Source organism: Callithrix jacchus, chromosome 13 (assembly GCF_049354715.1).
Source record: "Callithrix jacchus isolate 240 chromosome 13, calJac240_pri, whole genome shotgun sequence".
In the NCBI taxonomy this organism is placed as follows: Eukaryota; Metazoa; Chordata; class Mammalia; order Primates; family Cebidae; genus Callithrix; species Callithrix jacchus.
In genome coordinates, this window is record NC_133514.1 from 18870457 (window position 1) to 18896391 (window position 25935).

The 25935-nt window shown below is 53.5% G+C and overlaps 2 protein-coding genes across 13 annotated transcripts in view; one reads left to right on the top strand and one right to left on the bottom strand.

Moving 5' to 3' along the window:
• The window catches only part of BIN3 (bridging integrator 3), a 48154-nt gene extending 37741 nt beyond the window's left edge, over nucleotides 1-10413 (top strand). For all 8 annotated transcript variants that reach the window (XM_078347263.1, XM_078347265.1, XM_008979133.4 and 5 more), the window contains 5 exons: nucleotides 81-217; nucleotides 613-653; nucleotides 6767-6908; nucleotides 7088-7222; nucleotides 9550-10413. In XM_078347263.1, the coding sequence (XP_078203389.1) occupies nucleotides 81-217; nucleotides 613-653; nucleotides 6767-6908; nucleotides 7088-7222; nucleotides 9550-9696 (602 nt within the window). In that variant the 3' untranslated portion in view covers nucleotides 9697-10413. The remainder of the gene's footprint in view (nucleotides 1-80; nucleotides 218-612; nucleotides 654-6766; nucleotides 6909-7087; nucleotides 7223-9549) is intronic.
• Nucleotides 10414-10613: 200 nt separating this feature from the next.
• On the bottom strand, nucleotides 10614-25332 carry CCAR2 (cell cycle and apoptosis regulator 2). 5 transcript variants are annotated; one of them, XM_035269620.3, is made up of 21 exons: nucleotides 25239-25332; nucleotides 24250-24345; nucleotides 23929-24020; nucleotides 23453-23544; nucleotides 23127-23241; nucleotides 22826-22955; nucleotides 22549-22645; nucleotides 17680-17799; nucleotides 16222-16444; nucleotides 16034-16147; nucleotides 15563-15726; nucleotides 14986-15157; nucleotides 14670-14900; nucleotides 14335-14571; nucleotides 13354-13498; nucleotides 13139-13218; nucleotides 12590-12736; nucleotides 12342-12453; nucleotides 12053-12241; nucleotides 11717-11922; nucleotides 10614-11447 (listed from the first exon to the last, which is right to left on the bottom strand). In XM_035269620.3, exons 2-21 carry the CDS (start codon nucleotides 24305-24307, stop codon nucleotides 11403-11405), a joined length of 2769 nt encoding a protein of 922 aa, XP_035125511.1. In that variant the 5' UTR covers nucleotides 24308-24345; nucleotides 25239-25332; the 3' UTR covers nucleotides 10614-11402. The 5 variants fall into 5 exon arrangements, with proteins under 5 accessions (XP_035125511.1, XP_035125509.1, XP_035125512.1 ...); XM_035269618.3 differs by having other exon boundaries at nucleotides 13139-13221; XM_035269621.3 differs by having other exon boundaries at nucleotides 24663-25332.
• Between the last annotated feature and the right edge of the window lie 603 nt (nucleotides 25333-25935).

Here is a 25935-nt window from a genome sequence, read left to right on the forward strand (position 1 = left end):
GCCATAGGAGGACAGGGTCCTGAAGAGAAGCCCATGAAACCTGTCCCTTCACGGGCTCACTGAGCTTTGGCTTTTTACAGCCATGTCAAAATCTGCTATGAAGATATCCTTGGATTTACTCTCCAATCCCCTCTGTGAGCAAGACCAGGACCTTCTGAACATGGTGACGGCCCTGGACACTGCCATGAAGCGGTTGGATGCCTTCAACCAGGAAAAGGTAGGTGACTGGGTCTTGGTCTGGGGTGGGCCTCTCCCTGGAGGGATTGTGCGGGGAGGACTGAGTGGTCTCCCTGTGCTCTCAGGGCACTCAGCCCTCTGGCCTTGTATGCTGCAATGTGCCGCAGGCCCACTGGGCTCTTCCCAGACTGTTCTGCCTTGGCTCTCGCTGCTTCCTGAGGCTGCGAGAGCTCACATCACTCACTGTGAGGGTCGCCTATGGTGGTCCTGTTCACACAGCCCCTGAGCCTTCTGTGGCTCAGGCCCAGGACAAGGACAGCGCCCTGTGGTCCTTGGGGCTTTTTGGTCCAGCAGTAGTTAGGGGCCCAGCCTTGCCTATCGTCCTCCTCTCCCCCACCCTACCAGTTTTAATGTCTTTGGACTTTTCTTTTACAGGTGAACCAAATTCAGAAGACTGTGATCGAGCCCTTAAAAAAGTGAGTAAATGTTACCTGGGGGCCTCGGGGCACTTATGGGAGAGGCAGGTCAGCGGCCACTTGGAGCTTGAACAGCATTTCTAACAGCCTGTCCCCAGATTCCCATGGGGACTAACAAGAAACTCAGTGGGGACGTTAGCTCTGTGACCTGTGGCCTAAGGGTCTGTGCTACTGTGGGCTCTAGATTACCTGCATGGCCCTTGAGAGCTCAGGTGACCCCTGCCCGCCACCCCCCATGAGCAACTGGCCACTGCTTTGGTGGTCATTTGACCGCTTCCTTCTGACTGAGAGCCAGTGGGGCCAGGCTTGCTGAATAGAGCTAGCAGAGATCTTGGCCAGTCCTCAGCGGACATGAGCAAGGCCTTTCATCTTGCCCCACCGGATTGGGAGAGCAGCTGCCTGCAGCACTCGGCTTTGGAAATGTGGGGGTGGCCGCATACAGGGAGGGGTGTGGCAACAGGGTCTGGCCTGGGAAGGTCCCCTAGCTTGTGACCTGTCAGGGTCAAGAATGCTTCTGTGAGACTCATCTTCTGTCAGGCAGCCCCTGGTCGGTGATCAGACAGGCCTATTCCCTCAATCCCCAGGGCGGGGAACAGGCAGAGCCATGCCTTGATCACTTCATCTTCCCTGGCCTCTCCCGAGCAGGCTGTGACCTAGAAAGCGCCTGCTTGCCCAGCTGCACTTCCCTGCCTCTTCTGCGGTGGTCCTGGGCAGTTGCCTTGCCAGGGCCGGGTAATGAGGCTCTGCCTAATTATCACTGGCCTGGCCCAAGGCCCGGAGGGCGATGAGGGGAGCAGTTTTGATCCTGCAGCCCCTGGGGTTTGGGGTTGCTGAGCTGTTCTTTGACTGTGCAGGCCTGAAGTATGGGATTAGGAAAAGGCCCGCCTGTCACTAGCAAGCTGTTGTTTCTAAGCCAGGACCGTGGAGGCTCAGTGATGGCAGGGAGGGAAGGGACTGCACCTCCCACTCTGGGCCTGGCCCCACAGCCTCCCCAGAGTGGGCATCCACCACCCCCTGCCTGCTGGTGACTGGTGACAGTGCAGCCCTGTGCCATGGGGTTGTATAGGGAGCTTGGGTGCAGAAGGAGCTCCATGGCTGTGGTTTTCAGTCCTGGGCTTCAGGACAGACGGTTCAGGGCTGGTTGGGAAGGACGCAAGCCAAGAAGACCCTGCCCACAGAGGGTTCTTCTGTGCCAGGGCTGCAGGGGTCCCAGAGATGGGCACAGAGGCTGCCACAGGCACCTATTGCTGGCAGAGTGAGGCAGGGACCCAGCTCAGAGAACTGGGGGACTGACTCCCACCTCGATTTCAGTACCAACAAGGCGCCCTTGAAATCTGATCCCTGGCTTCTGGAGCCCAAATGGAGAGAAACCCCGGCCACTTCCCACCACCCTGGTGGCCCACCACCTGCCAGGAAGGTGGAGGCGTGGCAGAGGGGGCGCACCATCTCCGCTGCAGATCCGCTGACCTCTGCATGAGCCCTCAGGCCTGCCTGGCTGGCTTCTCCCTGCATCCCCACAGCTGACATACGATCTCCCCCGACCACATAAAACCGCGCAGCCTGCAGCCTCCTCCCCATTGGCTTCCTCTTGCTAGAAGAGAAGCTCCCAGGGACCCCAGCACCGGAAACAGGAAACTGCAGCTTTCCTGTGCTCTGATGAAGATCATGGCCACATGGCCACCCCACCGCCCCCAGCCTCCCCGCAGGGGCTCGGCCTCTAATCCCCAGTCTCTGGGCTGTGTTCACATGTCGGATGGGGATGCTTTCAATTTCCCTTTCCTGGTGGGTGGAAGCTCCCGGCCACGTGGGCACAGACCAAGGCATGGCAGGCATTCCCCACCAGTGCTGGCTGCACCCAGCCCACCTCCCAGCCGGCCTCCCTCTCCCTCCCTGTTCTGCTCCTCTTCGCCCCATGCATCCCCAGGAGAGTGAGTTTGATATTGAGCCTTAAGACAGGCAAGAATTGGCAGTGATCATGAGTGTTGCTTTGATCACTGGCCTGGGCCCAGCCTGGCCCTGTTATTTAGGGATAAATGTAAAAGAAACTTCAGGAGCTTACAGTGTAGTGGAAAGCCACGATCTGTTCTCGGGTCAGCAGCGGGTGTGGCAGTGCCAGCGTGGTGCAGTACTGTGGAGGAGAGCATGCTGGGTGGCCTGTCCCACCTGCTCCCACCCAGCCTGGGAACCTGTTTCCTCACATGTGGAAAGAGAGGGCCAAACTGACTTCTCAGAATGGGACAGTCAGCACCTAGGAGCAGGAGAGGAGGTTTTGGTGGGCTGAGGTGGGCAAGAAGGGAGGGGTGAAGTGAGCTGGGACAGCAGAGTGGAGCCTGGGTCCTGGCCTTGCTCCTGGGGAGAGGTCCCCCACCATGTGATTGGGTGGAGTCAGCAAGGCCTCTGTGGTATCCTAGGGGCGTATCTGAGAGGGGTCCGCACAGGGGCCTAGCCTGTACGTCTTTCCACCTCCCCTGTCGGCACCCTGGGCCCTGAGCTGAAGTCCCGCACAGCACCATGGCACATCCACCGTCCACCCCTGGGCTTTGGCAAAGTCTTCCATTGCTGAGAAGTAGAAAACAGGGAGGTGGGGCCTCAGTGGGTCAGCGACCAGAGCAGATGTGACAGTGTCCTGGTCCCCCACGTTTCAGCCACCTTGAGACAGGCTTCGCCCGCCCTGACTGATGTGAGTTTCCTCGGAATGTAGAAGTGTGTGACCCTTGTCCCTAACCCTAGGGAATCCCAATCCCAGGATCCAACCTCCCCTACCGTGGTGGTGGTTTATCAGCCATCGTCTCCAGTGGCCTGAGCAGGCAGAGCCTCTTGGTGACTGAGGGTGCTGTTGTGGGAGATGCAAGTTTTCATGGTGAAGACACACCCTTCTCACAGAGGCAGGTGCCCTGCAGCCATGTCCCCTGCAGAGGCCAGATGGTCTTGGTTCCAGGGGTCTGGTAGGAGCCCATGCAGTCAGGTGGCCTCCTGGAAACAGTGCCACCCCATCCCCCCAAGGAGCCCTGTAACCCAGCCTCCCTCAACCCCACTCAGCACTCCCCTGTAGTCAGTGCTCCTGGTGGCTCTTACCCTTGCCCCGGAAATAATAAGTCCCAGCTGTGGAAAGGGGGCTATGAGTGGGCCACAGGGATGTTGGGGGTCGGGCTGCTGGAGCAACAAGCATGCAGCTCCTCCCATCCTGTGCCGTGGAAGGTGCCTTGTGTACACATGGCTTCATGCTGTGATGCCCTCCTTCCTGAGGATGTGAGCTCAGCATGGTGGGATTGGGGCCAGGGCCAGAGAGCCCTCCACCTGCTACCTCCTGCCTGCTTATCATCTTTGCCGTCCCAGTGTTAGCACCCACCCTGCAGCTCCCAGGCACCAAGGCCAAGGAACTGAGACCATGCAGGCAGCAGGTGGCTTCCAACACAAGAACCAGGGTGAGGACCGGGGTGGCTGCCAGTGGTCCATTGGCCATTTGGGGCGGAGAGAGAGGTGGCGTGGTAGCCTTTGAGGCCAGCTGCACCTGCTGCCTGAACACGTGCCTCTCAGCTGCCCAGGAAGCGGGTGGGGCTCCCCAGCAGCTGCAGCTCCACAGCACCTGCCCTGGGTGAAAGCATCAAGCCCAGCTCCTCCCAGCAGTCTCACTCCAGCCCACACCATGGGTGGCCATGCGTCCTGGTGGTGTCTGCTTCCTCTCAGTTCCACAGCGCTGAGGTGGCCTGCGTTCTCCATGGGCAGTGCTGGGAGGACCATGGCTTCTGCCTAGCAAGTTGTTCAGATGCTGGTTTGATTACTGTGTCTAAGGACACGGCTGAGGATTCAGGGAGGGCACTTTAGTGGCTTCACCCACTTAGTACTTTGTTAGGCAGGGAGCCCGTTACGGACACTTGAGGTGGAGGATTCGTGTTAGTGCCCTTTCTTGGGGATAAGACCTTTGTTTCATCAAAGTCTACTCCCTTGGTCTGTGGCTTAGTTTGGGGCATTTAATGCTTTGGTAAAGTTTATATCCTCTTATTCTCTGGCAAAATTGTTCATTACTCTTACCTCACCTGGACACTTGATTTGCTGAGGCTTTTTAAAACCAGGCTCATGACTGCAATCCCAGCACTGTGGGAGGCCGAGACAAGTGGCTTACTCAAGGTCAGGAGTTCGAGACCAGCCTGGTCATTATGGTGAAACCCCGTCTCTACTAAAAATACAAAAATTAGCTGGGCGTTGTGGTACATGCCTGTAATCCCAACTACTCGGGAGGCTGAGGCAGGAGAATCACTGGAACCCAGGAGGCAGAGGCTGCAATGAGCAGAGATCATGCCACTGCACTCCAGCCTGATGGAGAGAACAAGACTCCATCTCAAAACCAAATTCATAGTCATGTTCCTTTGAGAGACAGATCTGAGAAGTCCTGCTCTGCCTGGTGTCTGAGCTCCTAGAAGCTGATAGTGAGTCTGCCGGCATCCGCTCAGCTCTGTGAGTGCCTGTGAGAGGCTAGCGCCAGCCTCAGTAACGGCTTCCTGCCCTCATCTTTCCTCCTCTCTGTGCTCATTGTAAAAACCGCCAGGAGGAACCAACTCTTCTGGTACTGGGTCACCTCCAAATGGCCACAGAGTCACGAGCTCCCTGCGCTGCACAGCTGGACCCTGAGCACTCCTGGGACTCGGGCTTGCCCTGCTGTCACACTGAGGGCCAGCCCTCCAGCAGCAGCAGCAGCAGCAGCAGCGAGAGCCTCAGGAGAGCATTCCTCCTGGTTGCTAAAGGCCACACGAGTCACAGATGAGGCCCCTGGGGATCTGCAGTGCTGCATCGTCCACTGCTGCTGTCTGTGGGGGCCACTCCTCTGAGTCTCCCACATGGTCCCTTCTAATCACCATAGGATAGGAGGTAGTCCTCAGGGCATTTTCCTAAAGCAGCTGGTTGGCGCTTTGGCCATTCCAGTGGCAGAACTATAGGACTTAGGCTTTTTTTTTTTTTTTTTTTGAGACAGAGTTTTGCTCTGTCACCAGGCTGGAGTACAGTGGCGCAATCTCAGCTTGCTGCAATCTCTCCTTCTGGGTTCAAGCGATTCCCCTGCCTCAGCCTCCCAAGTAGCTGAGACTACAGGCATGTGCCACCATACCCGGCTAACTTTTTTTTGTATTTTAGTAGAGACAGGATTTTACCATCTTGGCCAGGATGGTCTTGGTCTGCTAACCTTGTGATCCTCCCACTTCGGCCTCCCAGAGTACTGGGATTATGGGGTGAGCCACCATGCCCGGCTCTGCTGCTTTCATGTTGCCAAGGACACGTTGAAGGAGCAGGTGCCCTGGGCCAGGAGTAAGTTCAGATTTCAGCTCTGTCACCTGCCATTGACACTGTGAGGGCTGGAAAGGGTGCCAGACAGAGAACATGGGATACCTGTGTTCTCTTCTGGACTTTCTCTGCTTCATTGTGACCTTGGTTGAGTTATATATCATCTCTGTCCTCAGTTTCCCTCCTTTTTAAAAGTGAAGTGTTGGCCAGATGACTTCAAAGCACCTTCCCCACCATCCTCTAGTCCATTGTGTGATGAAGCTCACAGGAGGTGGGGGTCAGGGCACCCTTCCTTTCTGGGTCGCCCTATGCTGCCTGGCTCCCGGGACCTGGTCCACAGCCCTTCCTCTTCTCATCTGTCCTCACTCCACGACGACATCCTCATTTGCACAAGCTGCAGGGGACAGAGCCTCATCTGTCTTGTTCACAGTGAACTCCCCAAGACCTAGAGCAGGGTTCTGGCACTTAGTAGGTGCTCAGGACATATTTTTGGATAAGTGAGTGCTGGCCAGGCCACCCCTCCAAGAGCAGGCCCACCTCCAGCCAGGCCGCCCCTCCAAGAGCAGGCCCACCTCCAGCCAGGCCGCCCCTCCAAGAGCAGGCCCACCTCCAGCCAGGCCGCCCCTCCAAGAGCAGGCCCACCTCCAGCCAGGCCGCCCCTCCAAGAGCAGGCCCACCTCCAGCCAGGCCGCCCCTCCAAGAGCAGGCCCACCTCCAGCCAGGCCGCCCCTCCAAGAGCAGGCCCACCTCCAGCCAGGCCGCCCCTCCAAGAGCAGGCCCACCTCCAGCCAGGCCGCCCCTCCAAGAGCAGGCCCACCTCCAGCCAGCTCGTCCCACAGGTTCGGCAGCGTCTTCCCAAGCCTCAACATGGCCGTGAAGCGGCGGGAACAGGCCTTGCAGGACTACAGGAGGCTGCAGGCCAAGGTGGAGAAGTACGAGGAAAAGGAGAAGACGGGGCCAGTGCTGGCCAAGCTCCACCAGGTACCAGGGAGGGCAGGCAAGCAGCGGGTGGACGGACAGGCCATCGTGGTCACTTGTGGAAAGTCCCTTCTTTCACCTGGGGGCACCAGGACCGAGACACCGCATGTCCCCCCCCATCCATCCTGTATCCTGCACCAGCAGAGATAGCGAGCTTTGACACCCTGGGTCTTGTTCCCTAGGCGCGAGAGGAGCTGCGGCCCGTGCGGGAGGACTTTGAAGCCAAGAACAGGCAGCTGCTGGAGGAGATGCCGCGCTTCTATGGCAGCCGCCTTGACTACTTCCAGCCCAGCTTTGAGTCCCTCATCCGAGCGCAGGTGAGGCCGCCAGGCTTGGTGGTCATATCTCGTGCCACTCCCTGTAACCCACACTGGAAGGGTGGCTTAGTCATTCTCTACCCCAGACATGGCCCCAAAGGAATTCATTCCAGTACCAGAGTCCCAGGCTTGGCAACTCGGGGGTCCTGACTCTCTGCTATTCGAGTTCTGACATTGCTCTCTGATGAATCCCAGACCAGGAATGGCCAAGGTTCCCCTTTGCCCAGTTGTTCCTCCCTGGGTCTCCCTGCATTTCACTATAAGCAGCCCCTCTGCCCCATATCCTCAGGTGGGCAGGCTCGTGGCCCAGGTGGTGCAGAGGAGAAGGGATCTGAAGGGTGGAGGCCTTTTCTGAGGACCCAGCTCCCTGCCCCACCCACCCCTAGCCAGTCTTCTTTTTAGCAGGAGATTGTGGAGTCCTGCCTTGGAGCCACCAGGGAAGGGGTCCCAGAACCCTGGGGAGAGCCACACTCAGGGCTGCTGCTGGGGCCCTGGGGTGGGCCTGGGTGCATGGGGCCACACCACTGGGGGTCAGACATGGGCCAGGCCCCAGCGTCTCCTTCCACTTGGGGCGGGAGGACACAGACTGGCAGCGCCTGTGGCTCCCGCCCTCCTCACCCTGCTCCACCTCCTTCCGCTCCTGCCCCTCCTGTCTTCAAGCCTTTATCGAGGATTGTTCCCCCAACTGGCAAAATAGAAGAGGGTGGGCACCCATGCCAAGAGCAGGTCCCTTCCACACAGGACCCCACTGATGACTTGTGCCCAGCTTCAGGACCCCAACACCTTTGGCACCCCTTGGTGCCAGGTCCTCAAGCCACAGGCTCTGCGCCTCCCAGCCCCTGCAGTCTGAGCATGGCTGGGCATCTGGCACCCTCCGGTGGCCGTGGCCATTCCTGCAGGCCCTGCAGTCACAGCCCCAAAGCCTGGCCCGCAAGCCCACCCTGCTGGGCCAAAGTCAGGGTGGCCACCTGACCCAATCAGGATGCCTGGGCAGGGTTCATGCCAGAGCTGGGCCTTGCCAGTTACCCACATCCTTGGTCCTGTGCCATCTAGAGGGCAGTGAGAACTAGAGCCTCATGCAGAAGGGGTGAGGGACTTCTCCCAACACTTCCTCCTACAGCAAGGGCTCCCTCTGGCCGCCCCACTGGGTTCAGTAGAGATGTGGGCCTACCCCTTCCTCACTGTCACCTGGGTGCTCCCCTGCACCCTTCCTCCTGTTGCTCACAGGAGGAAGCCACAGGATGCCAGGCTCCCACATGCCCAGGTTGGAGCAGATGGGAGGCCAGGGATGCCCTGTAACCAGGCAGCATCACTGGGGGCTATTGGCTGCCTCCCAGGCTCCAGCCTCCCCCTCGCCCACCTGGCTGCCATTAGTCATGGAGAAGCAAGCATTCCCAGTGACTCACTATGCAGTGGCTTGGGCAGGGAGTGGGGGGTAGGGTGGCCCACCCCCAGCCCAGAGGTGACAGTAGTGTGTTGAGACCTGCTCACTTTAGCTCCCCCTTGGCCAGTGGAAATTTCGCTGTGGGGGTTTCAGCCATGGGTCCCTGCCCCACCTGGTGTTATTTCCCACAGGGTCCCCTCCTGTCTAGAGTGCCTCATGTATAGAATGTAAAGCGTGGAAGCTTTCAGGAAAGTGCATGCTTTCATTGGTTCATGAGGTAGAAACTGAGGCAGAAGTGGCCCCTATTGTCCTTGGAAAAGTGCCTGGTCCTCAGCCATCTGGGGATGCTGACGCGCTTCCCCATTCCTCCACCCGCCCCCACCCCCATTTCTGGTGCCTCCCTAGAGGGACCCCTGGCAGTGAGCCTGGCCTCTGAGCTGTGCCCCTGGCCATGCAGCTTGGGCCATGAGCAAGGGTGCGATACGAGTTGGGAGGGAATGGAAGGCTAGATGGGTATCCCCTTTCTCACCTGTGCTTCTAAAGCTGGCATAAGTCTTTGGGAGCCACCAGCCTACCATGCCCTCTTTCTGCCATGGACAAAAAGCCTTGGATTCTCCCCTAGCTTACAAAAAGCAGTAAAACTCCAGTCAGGGTGCCCATCATTCCACAGCTGCCCTAGGAGGCCAGTGCCTTCCTGCACTGCTGCTGGGGGAACCAAGAGCCCGAAGCAGGTGCGCCTCCACCTGCAGCCACTGAGGCCCAGTTGCTCCCTGCCTCCTTTTGGTTCAGTCTCAGCTAGTGCCTTTCCATGCCTTGCACGTCCCCAAAGGCATGCTGCTGCACAGCTCCAGATGGGTGAAAGCGGGCAGGAGTGGCAGCCTCTGGGACCCTGAAGCACATGGTTCCCTGGAGGCATCACATGCCAACCTGTCGCCTCCCCTAGGTGGTGTACTACTCGGAAATGCACAAGATCTTTGGAGACCTGACCCAACAGCTTGACCAGCCAGGCCACTCGGACGAGCAGCGGGAACGGGAGAACGAGGCCAAACTCAGTGAGCTCCGGGCCCTCTCCATTGTTGCTGATGACTGAAAACCCGTCACTCTCGGAGGACTCCTGTGACACGGTCAGCCTTGCTCGTTCTTGCCCTTCTCAGGGCTAGGGTCCCACTCTTCCCACGGGCTGGGGACAGAGGTGGCCCTGGTTCACTTGCCGGCCCTTTGCGAATGAGTAACTCTTCCTGAGCCCAGCATCAGAAGCCCTAGGCAGGCCACCATCTCCCCACTCACAGCCCCAGCAGGTAAGCAGTGTAGACAAACCCTTTTTATTTGGAGAACCGTCCACTGTGCATCCTGGGTCATGGCCTGAGCAAGCGGCAGCCCTTCCAAGGGCATGGCCTTCGTTGGCTCAGTTGGGGTCTTAGCCCTGCATGCATGGTGGGGGGCAAATCTACCTCCAAAGGCCTGCATCCTGGGGAGCCTACTGGCCCCTTGTTGTCTTTTCACTTCAAAGCTTCTTTTTTCTGGGAGAGGCCCTGAGCCCTGCCAGGGAGAGCTGGTCCTCCAGTCCTGGCAGGCCCTCAGCCAGCTTCCCAGCAAGACAAAAGCTACCCTTGTGGCTTTGGAACCCAGGTCCCAAGTCCCTAGTCCCTGGGGTTCCCAAGTAACAGAACTGTTACCTCGGGAACTCAAACTGTCAGCGCAACGGTCCCATGTTAATTCTTAGGCCTCAAAGCAAGAACAGTGGGTTTGTGTCTCACCTGAATATTTGGAATTTTATTTTTTCAAGTAAAGTTTTCAATGAAACGTCCACATGGTATTGTGCTGTAACTTAGGGCAAGCAGAGGAAACCCTGTGGCCTCATGCAGGGGCACCCTCCAGCCCAGCTATGCACACCTCCCCTGCTCTACCTTCTGAGGCAAACTGCACCGTGGTCCAGCAGAGACCCTGGGCGGGAGGACATGCAGGCAGGCCTAGAAGAGCAGGAAGAGCTGTGGAGGACACGCTTGGTTTGTTTTTTGACTTTGGTTTATTTAAAAAACAAAAAGCCAAAAAAAAAAAAAAAACCAACTTTATATACAAAGTCAAACTGAAACCACGGATTATGGAAAGAGGCAAGAATTATGGGGAACAGGGGAGAAGGCTGGACCAGAGTCAATACCACATTCTGAACACAGGAGCCACGGGAAAGAAGTGCTGGTTTCTTCTGGTGAGTCTGGGGTGACTGGAACACAGTGTTCTATTGGCAAACAAAGCCCAACACTGAGTGCTTACTAGCATTGACTCCATTCCCAGGATGGCCAAGGGAGACCCTTCCCCCAGAAGCCTGTGTCTGGAACTAGCAGGAGGGCCTGTGCCGTCCAGAGGAGGGGGCGCTTAGCCCCAGCCAGGCTCCACGTCTGCCTCTTCAGTTCAGTTCACTGACATCAGACCTTGACACACACTCGAAAAGCCTTTTTCTCCCCTGTCTTATTCTAAATTGGAAGAGGACAGGAGAAAGTCAGCACAAGACTAAAAGGGCCCCAGGAGAAATTCCAAGGTGGAGGGCAAAATGACATTCTAGGGGTGCAAAAGATGTTGTATTTAGTTGTAAGTGGAACTGGGATTCCTCAAGCATCCATCCCACATAGCACAGCCCCCAGCCTGATGGCCTGCCGTCCCCTAGAGGCTGAGTGCAGGGTCAGCTACCCCTGCCCTGGCTCCCAGGTCTTGCTCCCGCTGCTTTCTGGTACCGCAAGGGCTCCAACTTTGCCAGGTGCCACCGCTGCCCTCACAGGATGGCAGTTTCATGCGAGGCTGTCAGTTGCTAGGTGCCGGCTCCTCCTTCTCCACCCAGCTGTCAGCCTGTTTGAAACAGATGTACCCAGAATTGGTCCTGGCAAGGCAATCTGAGGACTGCGTACTGCCTCCTGCTGGGAAGCTCCCCGCTGCTGACTGCTCAATTCCCAGAGAACCTGCAATTGGGGCCGCACAGCCTGACAAGCAACGGGAAGGAAGAAGCCGGTGCCTGCTGGCCCTCTGGTAACTCTGGACATGGTGGCAAGTGCCCTTCCAGGGGCTTTTGAAGCTCAGGGAAAGGAGCTGCACTGCCTCCTGGTCCACCCCTACCTTACCTTTTCCACCACCCGCTGCATCTCCAGCTGCAGGGGGGCCAGGCGCCTGCGGAGCTCCTGCAGCAGCCGCTGGAGCTGGCTCTTCTGTCGCTCTGCCATCCGGGCGGTTTCCTCGGCCTCCGCCAGCCGGGCTCGCAGCTCCTGCATCTCTGCCGCCAGCGTCTTATTTGTAACTTCAGTGGCTGAGAAACGGTTATGGCTCTCCTCTGTGAAGTGGAGGAGGAAACAAGGATGGACACTGCTCCATCAAGTCCCAGAGCACAGGGCAGAGCGTAAATGGTGGCTTCCCCACTGGTCTGCATGTGCCCCCATGGTGGCCACAGCCCCAGGCCTCACCCAGCTTCAGCTCCAGTGTGTGGATCTTGTTCTCCAGGTAAAGCCGCCCACTGTCCTGCTGCTCTGCACGCTGTAGCAGACTCCCTACGTTGATCAGGCTGCCATTGTGGGACACCAAAGCTTTGTGCTCCATGGGGGTGGCACCTGGCTTCATGCTTTTCCCAGGAGTAGGCAGCAGATCCAGGTTTCCTAGAGGGAGCCATGCAAAAGATTTCAGGATGGGGCCTAGAAGGAGAGGGCAGCCTGCCCTGCCCATTCTCCAGGAAGGCTGCAGGGCCCCAGGACATACCAAAGAGCACCTCCTCCGGAAGGCCACCGTCCAAGCTCTCTTGGCGGCTATACTGAAGGCTCCGGTACTGGCAGATGTTCTGGGTCACCACCCTACTGACCAGCTGCTTGGCCTGCAAAAAGAAAACACCCTCAGACACCTGCCAATCAGAAGGCCTCATCTCTGACCCCGGCGGTGTGCAAGAACCTGGAGCAGAGTAACTGCAGGCCTGTGCCCGTGTGCTGGGGGCAGGAAAGAGAAAAAGGTACCTGCTCTGCACTGAGCCGGATCCCAAGGGTAAGGAGGATCCTCTCCAAGTCTCGCCGGTGCAAGTAGCCACACCAGTTGGCATCAAAGAACACAAAAGCAAGCAGACAGTCCAAAGGGAGCACAGCAGAGGGATCCAGCTCCTTGGGCTGCAAAGACGACAAAGATGAGCAGGATTTGCAAATAGGAAGTTCCCTCAGTGGCTCTACTGCCCAGGATTCAGCCTGTTCAGAATCCAGTGGCTCAGGCCACGTGCAGTGATGCACTCCTAGAGTCCCAGATACTGAGAAGGCTAAAGTAAGAGGATCACTTGAGCCCACTCATGCCTGTGAATAACCACTGTGTTCCAGCCTGGGCAACATAGCGAGACCACATCTCTAAAAAACAAAACATCAAGCAGTTAGGCTGATGATGTTCATCACACCCAAGCCAGACTTCCTCTCTGGGGCACTTTCCCAAAAGAACCTTGGGTCCATCAGGGAAAGTCACTGGTAAGCATCCTTTCCCCAGGAGTACCACTGTAGCCCAGAGAGGCTGAGAACAGGCCTCACCATGTCCTGAAGTGAAGAGAACTCCATCTCTGACTGGTTTGAGGCAACAGAACGAACCTCTGAATCCTCCAGCTTTGCTCCTGCTACAGAAAGCCCAAGATAAATGAAGGGCAGAGCCCACCACGGCCCCACAGTCTGAAAATGAAAAGCAACTAGGCCACAGGTGGAAAGCCACATCCCGAGCCTGTAAGCTCCCCTCCCACCACTCCACGTACCGAACTCCTCCTCTCCATCATCCCTCAGAAGCAGCAGTTCTGGGTCCAGGGCCATCTCACACAGGTCCTCGGAAGCCTCACCCCGGGGTTTTTCTTCTTCTTCTCCCCCAGAAGATGGTGGTTTGGCCAAAAGCCCATCCTCCTTCTAGGGAAGGAGACGAAGGTGATGAGGAGCAGGCAGGCAGTTACCGTAATTACCAACAGTAATCATGGCTGACACTTGAATATCAACTATGCCCCAGGCACTGTGGAGGGTTCTACAGACAACTCTCTCATTTCATGTATTTAATTTCATTACTTGCAATTCAGAGCATGCCAGGGCATCACCAGACACCTGGGCTTTTTCTCGGGTGTTAATCTTGGTCCCAGAAGGAACTATATTTACTTGATCATATTTAAACAAGCAGCAGCTGGGCATGGTGGCACATGCCTATAATCCCACCACTTTAGGAGACCGAGGCAGGTGGATCACCTGAGGTCAGGAGTTCAAGACCAGCCAGGCCAATATGGTGAAACCCCATCTCTACATAAATGGAAAAATTAGCTGGGCATGATGGTGGGTGCCTGAAATCCCAGCTACTCGGAAGGCTGAGCCAGGAGAATCACTTGAACCCATGAGGCAGAGGTTGCAATGAACCAAGATTGCACCACTGCACTCCAGCCTGGGCAACAGAGCAAGACTCCATCTCAAAAAAGAAAAAAGCAGACTCATTTTAGAAAAGGTTTACAAAATTTTCTAGTTAACCATCCAAAGCACCCAACTCTGTCAAGCGGTTTCAGTGACTGGGGTTCCTGTGCATTCAGGCCGCTTAGCTGCACTGCCCTGTACCATCTTCCCTCATGCCACGTGTGCCCCTTACTAGCGCCTGAGCAAGGGAGTGGGGAATGTACTAGGGCATGGAAGCAGTGAGAACAGAGCCCGGGGTGAAGGGGTGTGGTCATGGCAAGCACTATGGCAGCCTGGGGCAGGAGGGTACTCACCAACTGGGGCTCTGACTCTGCAGCCGGGCCCTCATTGTGTACCTCATCCTTGGGCTCCTTGACCACCTCCTCTTTGATGGCTTCTTCTTCCTTGGTGGCTTCCTCCTTGGCCACCTCCTCCTTCTCAGGTTCAGGTGGGGACACCACCTTTTCAGGAAGGCTTAGCAGCATCTTATAAACCCTATAGCCAAAATCCCTCTGGAGCATCTCCAGAAACAGCTCGGCCAGCACCATCACCTGATGGGGAGGTGGCAGGGTCCATGAGCATCAGGAAGAAAGGCTGCTCCAGGCCCATACATCCCACCCCACTGCCTCCCCAAGACTCTGACACCTGCCTCAAAAGAGATCCTTTCTTTTGGCCTCCGATCCTCCACAATCCCATGGAGAGACAGGTTTACACAGCCAGGGCGTGCGATGACAGCAGGTTCCAGTGGCGGCGGAGGGGCCTCTGGAAGATCAGTGTCCGTTTCCTGCTGAGTGGTGGCCTCTGGAGTCTCTGTGTTCCGTCTAGAAGTATCTGCCACTTGCTCTGAGGCATCAGGTGCCTGTTCAGTAGGTTCCGTTTCCTGTGACAACAGCCGAGATGAGACCATCTGGGCCCCGGGATCAGGGCATCTACTTTCCCCACTGCTGGCTAAGGCAGAGCCTTACCCCTGGTGCCTCTTGGGTCGAGGGAGCTGCCTCTGCAGCTTTCTGCTGGCACAGGGCCTCCCACTCCTCCAAAGTAGGCATGATGGTCCAGACATCCGGCAGGTACACCACCACTGTCTGCAGCCGCCGGGGGGGGCCTGGCTGCAGGTACTGAAACTCAGCAAAGCGCCACCTGCACACAGCAAAAGGAAATATTAACTTCCTGAGTGACAACTCCACACAGATACCATGTTCACAGGCCAGGGCTTCAGTTTCCAATCAGCACTCAATGAGCACACACTGTGAGCCAAACTTGAAAACACAACAGCGAAGTTACAGACCAAGTCCTCGAAAAACGCTCAGACAGTGGGGAGGCCATAAGGACACAAGCGCAGTATAAGGTGCGAGGACAACACAGCCTGGGAGCTCAGCTGGCTTTTGGCATACACTCCACCCTAGCCCGAGGCAGCAGAGGGGGCAGGATCGGGACTGGGGCAGACGAGAGCTCACCAGCAGAAAGAGGCAGGGGGCAGGCCTCCCCAGCAAAACCCCTCCAACCTGGTGGGCTGGTGTCGCTGAGGCTTGGCAAGCCACTCACCACTTCGTGCAGCTGCTCAAGTCAATGCCGGTCTGGGCCTGCGCCCAGCGGATGGCGGTGCGCACCAGCACCTGAGGGTCAGCCTGGGGGTTGAGGCCATCCAGGGAAGGAGACCATTCACCCCCAACCAGTACTGCCTCCTCTTCTTTCCTGCCCAGCAAAAACTGCAAAAAAGAGATCACATTTCCTGGTTTCCCACTGCAGGGGAAGGCTGCCACCCATGAGAATGAAGGCAGCAGGAAGCGGTGAAGTCCACCACACAGGGGGGTCTTGATCTGCTAACATGAACCAGCCATCTAGTTCTGACTAGTCACAACAGCTCTGAGCCCCTCCTTCCTCCTGAGGGAAATGAGGGGCGTTTGGCTCTGAGATGCTTTGTTTCTATGTATTCAGGAACAGGAGCCAAGCACTCAAAACATGACAGGTTCTGGACATACCTAGTGAATCCATCTCCCGCCCTCCAGCTCTTACCTTAATCTGCTTCAGAGGATGCTCTGGCGTCTCCCTTGGCTCAGCCATGTCATCCACAAAGAGCATGCAACAACGATACAACTCCTCCAACCCCGGGGAAGAAAGCAGCAGTACCTGTGCAGAAGGACACACTCAGCTGCCTTCAGCCTCCAGAAATCAGATGAAGCAGCAGACGTCTGTCAGCTTACCTTGGAACTATAAGCGGGGTCGCTGTCTGCAGGGATGGGCTCAGCACCAGCCTCTGGAGCTGCCTCCTTTTCGGAAGAGACCTGGATCCGGCTCGGATGATGGAGGGAAAAGGGCTGGCTCAGAGGGAATGCTGACAGCCAGCTCAAATGCACGGACAGAAAATCTGAGGGGACCAGGAGGCTGCGGTAACGGCGCTGGAGTTCTAGGAAGTCACAGATGGGGCTATAGGAAGACAGCAAGGGAACCCAGACTGAGCAAAGACCAAAACATTAGAAATGAAACGGTCAAAGACTTGAAAAAAATGGACGAATTATTTTTTCAGTCTGAGAAAAGAACTTTTGAAATAAGGCACCTCTCAAGAAAACTAGATCAGATCTGACCACTTAATTTACAACCTCTAGATGGCAGAAGTCAAATTGGGAAAGGGAAAAAAGAAAACACTTATAATACATGACAGAGAAATGGGTCATTGCTTTAATACAAAGGAACTCAAAAGTCAGTTAACAAAAAGTTCAAAAGCCTAAGAGAAAACAGAAAGTTGACATCAACAGGTTCTTCAGAGAAATACATGAGAATTAAAAGCCCATGAAATACGCTCAGTATCACTTAAAGAAATGCAAATCATGGCCGGGCACGGTGGCTGACGCCTGTAATCCCAACACTTGGGAGGCTGAGGTGGGCAGTTCACCTGAGGTCAGGAATTCAAGACTAGCCTGACCAACATGGAGAAACCCCAGCTCTACTAAAAATACAAAACTAGCTGGGCATGGTTGTGCATGCCTGTAATCCCACCTACTCAGGGGGCTGAGGCAGAAGAATCGCTTGAACCCAGGAGGCGGAGGTTACAGTGAGCCAAGATCATACCACCACACTCCAGCCTGGGCAACAAAGCAAGACTCTGTCTCAAAAAAAAATAAAAATGCAAATCACATTATCCTGTGTCACCAACTAGACAGACAAAGATGAAAAAGTCTGCTAACAGTGTTGGCATAGGCGTGGGGAACAAGGACTCCACACCCCACTGGGGAGAGCAGAATGGGCACGGCAGCCTCTTCGGGAGCTAGGGAAGCTTAAAGCAAAGCCTTTGAACCAGGTGTTCCATTTTTAGGACCTGATCTCAACAAACACATAGGGTGTAGATAGAAAGATGTTCATTCCAAGAAAATTTAGGGTAATCAGAGTGCAAATGGAGAACTGGTTAAATAAATCATGGTTCATCCATTCAATGAATACTGTGTAGTTGCTAAAAAAAAAAGCTGGATCTAATAAACGTTCACATGGAATGAAATCTAAAGTACATTCAGTGTGAAAAGGCAAACCACCACACAGTATGTACAACAGGTTTCCATGTGTGTTTTGTTTTGTTATAAAAGGCTGTAAGAACACACACATGCACTTGCATGGACCCCAGCACCAAGTGTCAGCCCGCCTCAGCCCGCCTCAGCCTCATCACTCACCTGTCCACAGTGTAGGGAGTGAGGTGGACCCGGTAAGGAGGCAGGTCATGCCTTGGCTTCTTAGCACCCCAGGGCTCTCCGCCGGCCCGCTGTTTGCGTTTCTTGGAGTCATAGTCATCGCTAGAGTTTGGCCCATCACCAACAGTAAGAAGCCACATTGTTACATGTATTCAATACATAATGAACCAAAAGAACTGGAAATAATCTAAATCCCTCACAGCCAAGAAATGGATAAAGAAGCCATGCTAACAGCCATATGACAGAACGTCACAAAGGTATTTAAATGGTATCTACACTCTTTTAGTAACACAGAAAAACATTCCTGTTAAGCAAAAAGCACACTCCGCAACACCATACACAGTAGGCCTCAGCTACTCTAAAAACAACTTTAGAAGACTGAAAGAAAATATTAATGGTGGAAGCCTCTGGTAAGCTTACAAATACTTTTCTTCTATTTTTCTGCACTTTGTAAATTATAGTTAGTTACTTTTTTGAAATGAGAAATTGATGTTTCTTTTAAACACAAGAGACATATATGGATCCGTGCTATGCATTCTACAAATTTTGTTAGAAAAGACAGTTACAAGGCCAGGTGCAGCGGCGCCTGTAATCTCAGCACTTAGAGAGGCCAAGGTGGGTGTATCACTTGAAGTCGGGAGTTTGAGACCAGCCTGGTCAAAATGGTGAAACCCCCATCTCTACTAAAATACAAAGAAGTACCCTGGTGTAGGTGCACACATCTTTAATCCCAGCTCCTCAGGAGGCTGAGGCAGGAGAATCTCCTGAACCCAGGAGGCAGAGTTTTCTGTGAGCCAAGATTGCCACTGCACTTCAGCGTGGGCAACAGAGCAAGACTGTCTCAAAAAAAAAAAAAATTATAAATCTTTAAAAATGCACATTAAAGTCATAAAAATATTCAAACCAGTTGCTCCAATAATTCCACTCTTGAAAATTTATCCCAAGAAAGTTAATTCAAAAGAAGAAAAAAGGTTACACATAGTGGGAAAATACGAAGCAGCATAAACTGAGAGTAAAAAAGCCAAATACATATTCAGCAGTACCCAAATTTTTATAGTAAATAAAAATAATCATGCAGCCATTAAAACAATCAGGACTAGAACAAACAATATGGAAAACTTTATAAATACACAAAAATAATCTGAATTCAGATTAAAATTGCAAAAAGTATACACACGTATAGATTAAACACTAGAACACAGGAGAAAAGTGGCAAGAGTTTCCTTTTCAAAATTATTTTCTAAAATTATTTCATACCTACCTGTTAATAAGTTACCTTTAAAGAGAAAAGTAAAAACCATACACACACACACAAATATATATATATGTATACACACATCTTTTTATATATATATATATATATATATATATATTTTTTTTTTTTTTTTCTTTTTGAGTGCAGTCTCACTCCGTCACCCAGGACTGCAGTGGCACAATCAGGGCTCACTGCAACTTTCGCCTCCCAGGTTGAAGTGATTCTCCTGCCTCAGCCTCCTGTGTAGCTGAGATTACATGTGTCCACCACCACACCCGGCTAATTTTTGCATTTTTAGTAGAGATGGGTTTTCACCATGTTAGCCAGGATGGTTTTAAACTCCTGACCACAAGTGATCCACCTGCCTCTGCCTCCCACAGTGCTAGGATTACAGGCGTGAGCCACTGTGCCCAGCCTACATATTTATATTATTTTTACATAGTAGCATGTACTACTTTACACATTTTTATAGTAAGTCTTTACAACAATATCACACTATATGTTATGTGGTGAGTACAATACATGAAAATAATAGAGAAGAACAAACCTTTAACCGTTCATTATAAAGTGCCAGAATGGTAAGGGGAAACCCCTCCATGACACATGACAGAAATAAAATCAACTCATTTCTCTGTGCCTTGGTAACTGACTCGATTGTATTTACCAGAGGTTTCTGTTCTGCCTTTTAGACCTGCCCGGGTCGTTTCCCTATTCATCACACCCCAGTGGCTAGGTAGGCTCAACAGATTTACCATGAGGCTTGTTCTCTTCTCTTCTGTTGGCCTGGGTCACTTCCATGTGCATACGCATCTCCTTCCAGAAGTGGCCTTCCTCTCTAGCCCTGATGGGATGTCAGTAGCCTGTTTCTAACAGAACACCCATGCAAAAGCCACTGTGACAACTCTCAAGCACACAGCAATGCTGTTGGCTTCCAGCTAAAGTGTATGTTCCACTCCAAGCTGTACACTGTGTGGCCACTCTCCTCCCCTTCGTGTACATTACAGGGAGATCACAGGGCAGCACTGGGGGCTGACCTCTCAGGACCCGCAGCAGCAGAGCCCAACTGGGTACACCTGTCTAAAAACCACAGCTCAGCAGTAGCCATTCAATGGAGACAGTGTTCTCTGCATCCCAAAGCCAGGAATTCAAAATAAAGCTTGGCTTCCACGCAGAACATTAATGTGGCAGTCCTTCATAAATGAAGAGTTGCGAAACTACATAAATAAAGTCACTGCCCCAGAGTGACCTACTTCCTACTACCCCTGGCCCCACTGTGCTGACCGATGGTAATAAGACTGTCTCCCTCCCAGTGGTAGTACAGGTTGAGTATCCCTTATCTGATATGCTTCGGACCAGAAGCATCCTAGGTTTGGAATTTTTTTCAGATTTTGCATTATTTGCATTAAACCTACTGACTGAGCATCCCAAATCCAAAAATCCAAATCTGAAATGCTCATGAGCATTTCCTTTGAGCACCATGTCAGCACTCAGAGTTCTGGATTTGGGAGCATTTTGGGTTTTAGGATTTAGGATGCTCAACCTGTACCTCCTTTCTCCAGAAGCTGTGCCACTGAAGCATTATGGCCAAAGTAATGCAACAGACTTTGCATGGGCCTCAGCACAGCCAGGAGAATCAAATGCAACTGAACAGAAAAAGCCTGAAATTCAACCTAAAGCAGAAAGTCCATGGCAGCCACAGAGCTTCACCTAGGCCACGCTATCTCAGAAGGCAGCTGTTGTGATTTTGTAACAAAACCTTTAATAAACTCACACATGTGAGAGGTAGAAGGTCCTTAGAAACTGAGGACCAGGAAGATGCACAGAACAAGAGGAAGTAAATGCAAAATACATACCAGAGACTGGTATATGCTTATATGTTTATGAATATGGTGTCTATGATAGAGAATGGAACACAGGGTTTCAAATAGTGGAAACTCCATAGCAAACAATTCCAAAGCTTCCCCCTAGTTAGAATTCACAATGGGCCGGGCATGGTGGCCCACACCTGTAATCCCAGAGTTTGGGGAGGCTGAGATGAGAGGATCGCTTGAGCCCAGGACTTTGAGACCATCCTGGGCAACATGGCAAAACCCTTACTCTGCCCCCACAAAAATAAATAATTTACTTATTTTTTGTAGAGATGGGCTCCCAAAGCACTGGGATTTATATGCATGAGCCACCACACCCTACAAAGAATGGTTTTTAAAAAGTCGGCCAGGCGCAGTGGCTCACGCCTGTAATCCCAGCACTTTGGAAGGTCGAGGTTAGCAGATCACCTGAGGTTGGGAGTTCAAGACCAGCCTGACCAATGTGGAGAAACCTAAAAATACAAAATTAGCTGGGCATGGTGGCCCATGCCTGTAATCCCAGCTACTAGGAAGGCTGAGGCAGGAGAATCGCTTGAACCTGGGAGGTGAATGTTGCAGTGAGCCAAGATTGTGCCACTGCACTCCAAACTGGGCAATAAGAATGAAACTCTGGCTTAAAGAAAATTCGTCAAGCATAGTGGTGTACACCTGCAATCCCAGCTACTCAGAAGTCCAAGGCAGGAGGACGACTTCAACCAGGGAGATCGAGGCTGCAGTGAGCCATGATCATGCCACTACACTCCAGCCCATCTCAAAAAAAAAAAAAAAAACAATAGGGGTAACAGTTACATGAGATTTCCCATTTGTCAAAATTGTCTAGTTAAGATTTGTGCATCTCAATCTACATAAGTTCCACCTTAAAATTTTTTACCTTAACAAAATCAAGCGGGATGAGTAGACTGAGGTAGAGATGAAAAATGGTAGCTGATAGTTGAAGCAGCTGGGTAATGGGTATATAAGGTTCATCATACCTTTCTGTTCACCTTGCATGTACCGACATTCTCCATTATAGTAAGTTTAAAATGAACTAGAATAGGTCGTAAATCAGTCTAGAGCTTAACTTTTAGAGATGCAAGCAAAACACTCTCAGAGTGAAACTGAGGAAGGAACATGTGAACTGGAGAGGGGACGGGACAGTATGTTCCTGGTGGTCCCCAATGCTACAGATGAGACAGGATCACCCAGGATACCCTAAAGGACCAAATCAGCCATGCCTGCTCCTCACATGGGTGAGAAAGCTAACTGAGTGAGTGTCCAAGGCATGGAGGCCCAAACTCCCAAACAGTGCAATATACACCTTCTAACAGCATACCTAAGAATGTGTCTGTAAAGAAACATTTTAAACAGACAACTAAAACAGACACTGCAGTGTTACTTTTGACATGTTACGACTAAAGAGTTTCCATTCTTGGCATCTCAACTTAGGGACCAGAAAGGAGAGAAGCATATTTAAGAAGTATCTCAACCTGACATTTTGAAAGATGAACTATATCAACTCCCTGCTTACTAAACCACTGTATAAAGTTCCAACATTTGTATATGCATTTTAATGTTCTACATACTTCAGAGAAAAGGGACTGACATCTAGCTGCAGACAAAGAGTGTTAGTGGTTAAGCATAGCCACCTTCCAAACAGTTGACCTGGGTTCACCTCCTGGCCAACGCAAAAAAAATAAAGAGAACATTAGTGTCAAAAAGTGGACAAAAAAAGGGACATCATCCTCTTACCTTCGGCCCTGATCCAACCGTCCATGAGGGCCCCGGGCAGGAAATCTGTTCAGGTGGCTCAGGTGAAGTGTGTGGGATGTTTGGAAGAGACTCAGAGCTGTAGAAAGGAAATGGCCGGTGACTCGAAAACCCTAAAAACTTGTCCAGATCGCCCACCTTTCTTCCAGTACACAGAAGTACCCACCTCTCTCTACTGAGAGCAACCTGAAAGTGACAAGTCCACTGATTCAGGGTACCCCATAAAGCCACACCCAACAACAGTGCCACTTGTACTCACGCTTCTGAGGAAAGAGTGGGGGAATCCGGTGAGGCTGGAAGATCAACTGAGGCTGAGCTCCCAGAATCCCTTGCTTCTGGCCCAGGGCTGCTACATGCAGAAGGGGAGGTGCCGGGGACTTCAGTAGGGGCTGCAGAACAGGAGCCAGGAAATTCAGGAGACCCCATGGTTGAGGCACTCACTACCATGGAAAGATGCAGTCCTAACCCCTTGACACAAGTCAGGGTTTTGCCCCGCTGTCGGGGCACAGGGGCTTCCATCCCTCCCCTTTCCAACATACGTGCTAAGGAGAGATGAATACCTGGTTGGAGAGCGTTTGCACCTTGACAGCATTCCAGGGCACTGCCTGGCCTGGGTTGTATGCAGCCTTCACCAGCACCTTCTCACCCAGCTGGGGTAGCCGGCCCTTCACCACACTGCCAGCACACAAGCCAGGAGGCCCGGTCAGGAAAAGGACCCCGGCCAAGCCACCCTAACTGTCCCTATGAGGCCTTTCCCATCAAGATTTCCCACACCTTGCATAAAAACAGCAAAGCAATGGCTTTGAGTGGGGCAGGGGCAATACCAGCAAGGTAACAGAACTGAACCCAATAAGCATTTCCAGTAGGGGACCAGCCTCAAGCCTACCTTAGCTGAAAGAAGACCTCTTCATCCACAACCCCAAAGTAGTCATGCAAGCTGGTAACGATACCAGTGAAGACCCGCTGTTTCTCCCCACCCTGTAAGAGAAGATGGCAGTGGAAAAGTAAAAGGGAGGAAGCTGGACAAAATCAAACTGTGTCATGAAGGTCTCATCTCCATCCACGCCCTGGCTCAGCATACTCCATCATTAGGGGCTGGAATAGATTTGAGCTGGTTCTTGACCCACAAGCTGCTTCTGGGATTTCCAGTTCTTTAATTCCAAGAGGTTTGCTAAAGATTTCCCTGGCACCAAAAATGAAGATACCCCAGGCTGAAGGCTATCTTACCAACCCCGCACTAGCCCACTTCCAGGACAAGGGTCAGGAATGAGAAACACTATCATGTAAGAGATGAAGAGCACCAGGCCTCCACGCATTCAGTCCAAAAGGCTTGAAATTCACTACGAGGGATGCCCAACCTACCTGAAGGTGCCTGGCATTCTGGGACAGTTCTGTGGCCACAGGAGGAGTGAGCAAACCAGGAGGAGGTCCCAGAAGAGATGTTGAAGCTGTGCCTACGGGGAAAGAGAGGCAATCTTCAGGAACCTCACCTACCACCTTCAGCACTAGAGTCAACCAAAGGGTGTGGTAAATCCGAAAGCTAGAGCTCCAGCCAGCTCCTCCACAGGGCTTCACTGGCATCCAATACATCAGCAGCAAATTGCTCTCCACCAGTGAAATCCCAAGCTAACTTCAGAGCACATACTTCCCAGTATGAGGCTAGGTAGGGAGGAAAGTGATCACCTGAGAAGTTTCGTCCCCCTGGAAGCGGGTTGATCCGCTGACGCTTAAACTGGGACATTGGGAACGCTGTCCTCTTTCAGAGTCGCGGGGAAAAGCCTTAGATCCAAAAAAAGAGAAGTTAACAGTTCATACGGGAAATTTCCATCTACCCCTAAAAAGGTGGGGAATCTGAAGTAAGGATATTAACGAAAGCAGGGAGGTGGGTAATGAGAATGAATGAAGGTAATGGATATAGAGAATACAGAGAAGCAAGAAACCAAACAAGAAATTACATTGTTCCAGTTAGCCCTCACAATAACTTAGTGGTGGGTGATATTGTCATGCTGTTTTACAGAAGAGGAAACGGATGCTCAGAGAGAACAAGAGACTTTCCCAGGGCTACATAACCAGGTAGTGATAAAACTGGTACTCACACCCAGGTCTCCCAACAACTTAGCGCTCCTGTCACTATGCCACGCCACCCCCAGAGTAGGTGGCGGGGTGAGGGGCTGGAGAGAGCCCCGATGACATTCTCTCATTCAAAAACGTCCGCCAAAACCCTCCACGCAGGGCCCGAAAAATGGAGGAGGCCGGTGCCGGCGAGGAGATGGTGAGGGCCCGCTCCCCGGAAGCCCGACCCGTTGTTTCCCCGACCGGCTGGTGGGAAGGCAGCTCCCTGGCCGACCGAAGGCGAAACCGGCTGCGCGCCACCCTCCTGCTCCCACACTCCCAGGCCCTCCGCTCCGGCCTCGGCAGCCGCCAGCGCCAGGTCTCCCGGCAGGGCCGCGGCGAGGCCACCGGGGGAGGATGGAGGCGCGCGGTTTCTCCTCCTCCCGCCCGCCCCCGAGGCCGAGGCCGTTGCCAGGGAGACGGGACTTGCAGTCCGAAGAGGGGCTCGGCCCCTTCCGCGCCCAACGCATCTTCGCCACCCAGCCCTCGCAGCCCCTCGGCCAGCGGAGGGGCGGAGGGGCAAAGGGGCAGAAGGGCGGCGGGGGGGTCCCCCAACCCACCTGCGGGCCAGGGCCGCGACACCGGGGGGACAAAGACACCCGGAACCACCACAGCCGCTGCTGCCGCCGCCACCGGAAGCTCCTCTCCGGAAGCGCGACCACTGGTCGGAAGCTGCCACTCTCCCGGATATGGTCCCTCCCTCTTCTCCACCGACCTCTCCCCTTCCCCCACGCCGGCCTGCCAGCCCGCGGCCGCTGCGGAGCGGAAGTGCGCCTTCCCGGATCAGATGCGCGTCAGGAAGTCGCGCGTCGGTAGTGTCCTCGCTAAAGAATTCCCACCAGAAAAGACGGCCTCGGATCATTGGTTCCGGGCTTAAAAGCGGCGGGAGCCGGGACCCTCAGACACAAAGGACCTCCGACTGCCTACCTCCCCCGCCTCCCTCTGGCAGTCGAGACTGGAACTGGCATGAGAACCAGCCCCTCCTGACTCTAGGAGAAGGATCCCTATCAGTGGCCATTTCTAAAAGACATTCCTGTGTCTGACTCAAGCCAGTGACCTGCATGCCTAGACTGCTGTTCCATTGATCGCACTCCACTCCAACCCTGGTGGGTAAGCAGTAAGGAATCAGTGACCTAATTATCAAAGATGAAACCTACGAGACCTCAATGAAATTACCTGCTCAAAATCTTGCCAGGAGACTGGCCATTTTAGTCCCCATTAGCAATCCCAGGCTCCCCTTATCCTCCAACCTCCTCA

Coding starts and splice junctions, on each gene's coding strand:
- CCAR2 (XM_035269618.3), bottom strand. CDS start 24,307: ATGTCCCAGTTTAAGCGTCAGCGGATCAACCCGCTTCCAGGGGGACGA. Junction 23,545..23,928: donor AGAATGCCAGGCACCTTCAG/GTAGGTTGGGCA, acceptor CTTCTCTTACAG/GGTGGGGAGAAACAGCGGGT. Junction 15,158..15,562: donor TTGAGCAGCTGCACGAAGTG/GTGAGTGGCTTG, acceptor TGCTGTGTGCAG/GTGGCGCTTTGCTGAGTTTC.